The sequence below is a fragment of the Takifugu flavidus genome, chromosome 12 (assembly GCF_003711565.1).
Source record: "Takifugu flavidus isolate HTHZ2018 chromosome 12, ASM371156v2, whole genome shotgun sequence".
NCBI lineage: Eukaryota > Metazoa > Chordata > Actinopteri > Tetraodontiformes > Tetraodontidae > Takifugu > Takifugu flavidus.
The window spans coordinates 13419324-13425323 of NC_079531.1; the positions used below are offsets into that span (position 1 = coordinate 13419324).

The following is a 6000-nucleotide window of genomic DNA, read 5'->3' on the forward strand; positions in this document are numbered from 1 at the left end:
GCCCCCAGACTCTCTAGTTCGACGTTGGGGTTCTCGTGGTCGAGCGAAAGGGTTGCTTCCCTGCGCCTTCGGGTCGGGGAACAGGTTCTGACTGTTGTTTGTGTGTATGCACCAAACGATAGTTCAGAGTACCCACGCGGAGTACCCACGCGGACTTGGCAGGCCAAAACGCTTAGTGAGGGTCTGTTGGGAAAGCTTGGTGGAGGAACCCGTCAGGCTGGTCTTCAACTCCCACCTCCGACAGAGCTTTGATCATGTTCCGAGGGCGGTAGGGGACGTTGAGTCTGAATGGGCCATGTTCTGCTCCGCCATTGTCGAGGCGGCTGTCGCGAGCTGTGGCTGCAAGGCCGCTGGTGCTGGTCGTGGTGGTAATCCCCGTACCCGATGGTGGACACCAGAGGTGAGGGGAGCCATCAAGCTGAAGAAAGAGGCCTACAGGTCATGGCTGGTCTGTGGGTCTCCAGAAGCAGCTGACCGGTACAGGTTGGCTAAGTGGGTTGTGGCTGTGACAGTCGCGGAGGCAAAAACTCGGGCATGGGAGGAGTTCTGTGAGACTATGGAGGAAGACTTTCGGTCTGCTCCAAGAAGATTCTGGCAAACTGTCCGGCGCCTTAGGGGCATGTTAGGTGTGCATGGGGAGCTGCTGACGTCTCCTGGTGCAATTATCCGGTGGTGGAAGGAATACTTCCAGGAGCTCCTCAATCCTACCAACACATATCCTCAAGGTGGAACAGAGTCGGATGACCAGAAGGTGGACCATCCAATTTCCGGAGCGGAAGTTGCCGAAGTAGTGAAACAGCTGCCTGGCGGCGGAGCTCCGGGAGCGGATGAGATCCGCCCGGGGTATCTTAAGGCTCTTGATGTTGTAGGGCTGTCCTGGTTGACACGCCTCTGCAGGTGGATTGGAGCGGCGTCAGCAGTGATGCGGGCGCTTAACCGATCTGTTGTGGTGAAGAAGGAGCTGAGCCAGAAGGCAAAGCTCTCGATTTACCGGTCGATCTGGGTCCCAGTCCTCACCTATGACCATCAACGCTGGGTGATGACCGAAAGAACAAGATCGCGGATACAAGCGGCTGAAATGAGTTTCCTCCAGAGGGTGGCCGGGCTCAGCCTTAGAGATAAGGTGAGAAGCTCGGACATCCGGGAGGGGCTCGGAGTAGAACCGCTGCTCCTACACATCGAGAGGAGTCAGTTGGGATGGCTCGGGCATCTGGCTAGGATGCCTTCCGGACGCCTCCCTTTAGAGGTGTTCCAGACATGTCCCACCGGGAGGCGGCCTCGTGGCTGATGGAAGTGTCCGGGGAGAGGGCTGTCTGGGCATCGCTCCTGAAGCTGCTGCCCCCGCGACCCAGATCCGGATAAGCGGCAGAAAACGAAACGAAACGATATATCCACGCTACAGGTGTAGCTGGACGGACAAGAAAACAACTGATGGACACAGAGGAGACAGGCCATAGGCAGAAACTTACATAGGGAAGCTCCACTGCGCGGTTTCTCTCCACCGTGGTCTTCACCTCTTTCAGGCTACCGTAGTTCCATCGAGACAGCTGGAAACCCAGTGACCAGTAGGGAGGAATGACTGGCCGGCCAATCAGCTGTACAGTACAGACGAGCAAAAGCCAATGTGATACCAGGAATGAATCCACTGAAAGGTCCTCGACCAAAAACACTGAAGCTTACCTCAAGGAACTCCTGAACCACCTTTTCGGGAGTGTCCCCGAAGAAAATATAGAAGTCAAGAATGCCTCCGATGGTCCTGTAGGTCACAGCAGGAGCAGGCTGCAAAGTCACCTCTGGAAAAAACAGTCACAAAAACCTGTGTGAGAATTAAATCAAACTAGCACACCATAATTTTATGCTCCTATTAGTGACGTGTTTAGATGAATGGAAACACTTGTGAGGAGCCTCCCTGAAGAGTTGCCGTTTGGATCAGTGCCTTTGTTGAGTTTAAGTCTAAAACGTGTGTTGTGTGGGAAAAGCTTTGTAGAACATTTCAAGAGTGTTTTTGACTTCTCCTGCTTCTTCCCCATCCTTCCTGCTTCCACTCAACAGGAAGGAACCAGGCTTCAGCCCCTTTGAGTACATGGTTCTCATATTTGAGCGTTTATGAACTGTACCCATGGCGTTGCTGTTCATGAGGAAGACACCAAAGGACTTCCCACTCTCATCTTCAAGGCAGAGAAAGAAGGGAAAATGTCCGTAGAGGTTATGGGTTCCCTGCCAGGACACAAGCCACAGCGAGATGGACAGATAGGCATTCAGAGAAGGAAAGTATAAGAATCACTCATACACCTGCACACACACATTCCATATACAGATGCAAAAATCACTAATTCACTGTCAAGCACACTGAAGCCGATCTGCTCACCCCATTAGGGAAACCATCCCTGGTGAAGATAGGCCAGGTCTTCCAGTTAGTATCATGGCGATACTGTCTATGTACGTGCTCTCCCAGGCCATAAATATTATGGGATGGCAGTTTAGCAGACAACTGTAGATACTGGTCCGCAAACACCAGAGGAGCAAATGTGGTGTCAAACCTGCAAAGTGAGGGGGAGGGCAGGGTGGAGGGAGATGAATGGAAATGGAAAAAGAAGAGCAAGCTACACACACACACACACACACACACACACACACACACACACACACACACAGACATGCTACCGGAACCAAGAGAGTACAGGCTGGTGTATTCTCTCACACTTCCACAGACATGACTCATAATCAACCACTGAAACCAGTCCAGACTGGTGTCAAGTGACCTTTAGTTGTCTTCGTTCCCTTCATGCAGCTTTGCATGCAACGTGTCAGTTGCTGGATCATCCTGACTGCCCTCTGACCTCATAATTTCTGGCAGTACCCCCCGCTAAATATGTCACCTGGTCTTATCTCAAGGCAACTTTTTACTGCTCAAATTGAGCAACAGTCAATCCCACTAAAAGCAATAAATCGATGTAGGAAGACTAATCGTGTTTCCCAGATTATCAAATCATTTGATCAACTTAGATCTGTGCTGTAGTGACTTTTGACAGAGACGAACATGGGGAACTTGAGTGCAATCATGTGAGTTTTTGATTTCAACTTTCTCTGCAAATTAGTGCTAATAAGCGATGAAAAATACTGCGGATAAAAGCTGTAATCATGTGGAACATCCAGGACTTTAATCACATTCATGGGAACATCCCCCCTAAATTTGATCAAACTGGACTCACAAGACTTTCTCGCTGTCTGTCCGGCGGACTGTGAGGCCAAAAGGTTGATTTTTCACCTCCAGCACATTGTTCAGAGGTCTACTCTTGTTGCTGATGAGGCTGCTGACGTGCTCATGGGGAACCTCAAATCTCTTCTTCTGTCCGTCATAGATCTGCATACAGGAAAATCAATGGTTGAGTGTGTGTGTGTGTGTGTGTGTGAATGTGTGTATGTGTGTGTGTATGTGTGCTACCTTAAAACGCAGACGATTTTCAGACTGCATTTCTGCATAAAACAACAGCTCTTCTACATCGGCGCCGAATAATGATGGCGAGGCCATTCTCTTCATTGTGGCTCTCATTTCTGAAGGTTTCAGCAGAAACAAGAAACAAGTTTTAAGCCCTGCAGTAATTATAGAATCACAAACCTTCCAGGAAATGTAGGATTACTCCTCTGTTGTCCTCAGAACAATAAAGAAAGTCAACGGACTTCCTTGACCATTTTTTTTTAATTGAACCTGCATTAATGGATTAGTGAGTTGGTTCAGAGTGGAAATGTTGGGATTTTGTGTTGATCCCACTGAGGTGAAGAGTAATTGAACTGGAAACAGCAGCTCATTGATCACAACAACAGACAACTGCTTATTCTAGCACACTAAAACACTGTTGTCGGTGCTTCAGAGGAAGTCTAAGGAACTTCTCACTTCCACCAGGCAACGGAGAGATGGACAATAACTTCACAGTGTTGATATCAACCTGTAGACAATGATTACTGATTCATCTAAAATAATTTGTGTTCCAGTCAGGGCCAATACCACATTTTTATGCTCATTATCCAACTGCAGTAATAGAGCTTAAGCATTCCACATGAAGGTCTTGGCTGAACCAATGGAAGTACCGGTAAATGATTTAGCAGCAGAATCAAAATAATCATTCTGCTGACACAGCTCATTTGCCTCTGAGCTACAAGTACACAGCAACCTGGATGAAACAATATTTGAAACATTATTTTGAATTTTCAAACAAAAAGAAGATCCTTTAAATTATTAAAGCTTTTTTCAGGTTGGCTGGGATGAAGGATTCTCTTTCATTACAAACTGGGGCAACTAAATGTCCAATAACTACATTTCAAGTAGAAAATGAGAAGCCTGCTTGCTGAGACTGACCATACGGACTTTGCTGCTGTATGGATTCCACCAAGTAGCCATGGTTGGTGGGAAAGAAGCACCACGGAACGTTTCTCTCATCTAGCGGGCTCCAGCAACACCCTCTTTTTTCACACTGTTGCTGTTGGATCAGAAGATCAATCATGGTGTCAGTGTTTATTACAGTGCAACCCAGAACTGCGTCACCCAGTACAAACACAAATCCAACCTTTGAAGCTCCGGCATCGGGGAAACAGTCCACTCTTTCATTTAAGGGCAGACTAGGACACTTAGGCATGAACGTGGGTCCTGCTGACATGCCAGACCAACTCGGTTAGTTCATTGTTCATTTTTGAGGTCAGAGTTAGATTTAGCTGTGATCCTTTATCTTATTATTGCTCATCTAAACTAAAAACAAATGTATTATCTGTCGCAAATGTCAGTTTAGTTTGTGTGTGTGTGTGGTGTGTGTGTGGGGGGATCAGTGGCAGGCGAGAGTGTCTTCACCCACCTTCATCTTTATCGCCACTGCTCGCAGGTCTTTGTGTCAAAAACAAAACTATGAGGGCGATGGTCACCCCCAACATCAGGAGGAACAGGACAATCAGGGTCAGCTCAAACCCAGAGAAGCGCCGTTTTCCCATCTGACAAACCCACACACACACACACACCCACACATACACACACATATACAGACACACACACACTCACTCACACACACATACACACACAAACACACAGACACACACACCACACACTCAAGATTTGGCTCAAACCTGGAAATTCTAAAGGTGAACAAAGCCCTGAAGAAGAAGCAGATACCAGTGGAGCTTCTCTCAAGCTGGACTCTTCTAGAATAAAAGTGTGTGTGTTTGTGCGTGTGTGTGTGTGTGTGTGGCGGGGGTGGGGGTGAGAAAGCGAGAGAGGCTGAGAGGTTCACAGCAATCTTGTTAAACATGCTTGGAGGACCTGGTACTAATATTATTGTTATTGTTGTTGTTGTTGTTGTTGTCTTGTTGTCTACAGCATTAAAGGAATGTCTGATTATGAGAAGTTCCTTTGTATTTAGAAATCAAAATCTCAATGAAATTATTGACTCAAAACTTTACTTGACTTGAATGTTTACAGGGCAATATGGTTATAAGTAAACAGTCTGACAGGACTTTGAAAAAGAAAAAAATCACTCTTCCAAATCAGACCCAAACAAACAGGCATCACACACCAGTTATTATAACTATTATTATTGATCAAAGGCACCAGCTAACCAATAAAGACGATCATACCTCTGATGTCTTCAGAGATCCTTGTTCAATGCTGACTGACCACCGAAATTCAGCTTTGTGCTATCACAGACTGTGTGTGTGTCTGTGTGTGCATGTGTTTTACAGTCTCAGCACAGATCCTAAAGCCATAAACTCATCAAATCAACCCTCACATAAAACAAGATAAACAATGCCACCTTCTTTCAATCAGCATCAATATCACAGATTGTGTGTGTGCTTGTGTGTGTGTATGCATGTGTGTCCCCTGACATTTTGTAGATTGTGTTGTGCTTTAAGCCCATTAAGTTGGACTTTTACCCAACATTAGCAATGTCCCAATTCTTTCTTTATCTCTCTCTCACTCTCTTTCTATCTCTCACTCTTCTCCCTCTCTCTCGCTCT

General features: G+C 46.8%; 1 protein-coding gene across 4 annotated transcripts in view; it reads right to left on the reverse strand.

Annotated features, from left to right (window-relative positions):
• si (sucrase-isomaltase (alpha-glucosidase)) overlaps positions 1–5785 on the reverse strand; it is a 40588-nt gene extending 34803 nt beyond the window's left edge. Inside the window, exons 1-10 of one of the 4 annotated variants that reach the window (XM_057050512.1) lie at positions 5620–5785; positions 4848–4980; positions 4566–4645; positions 4358–4478; positions 3446–3555; positions 3213–3364; positions 2369–2540; positions 2118–2217; positions 1681–1793; positions 1470–1595 (exon numbers count right to left, since the gene is read on the reverse strand). In XM_057050512.1, coding sequence (XP_056906492.1) covers positions 1470–1595; positions 1681–1793; positions 2118–2217; positions 2369–2540; positions 3213–3364; positions 3446–3555; positions 4358–4478; positions 4566–4645; positions 4848–4980 — 1107 coding nt within the window. In that variant the 5' untranslated portion in view covers positions 5620–5785. Of the gene's footprint in view, positions 1–1469; positions 1596–1680; positions 1794–2117; positions 2218–2368; positions 2541–3212; positions 3365–3445; positions 3556–4357; positions 4479–4565; positions 4649–4847; positions 5530–5619 lie in introns of those variants that run through there. The other 3 variants (XM_057050511.1, XM_057050509.1, XM_057050508.1) reach the window with 3 other exon arrangements.
• Positions 5786–6000: the final 215 nt, after the last annotated feature.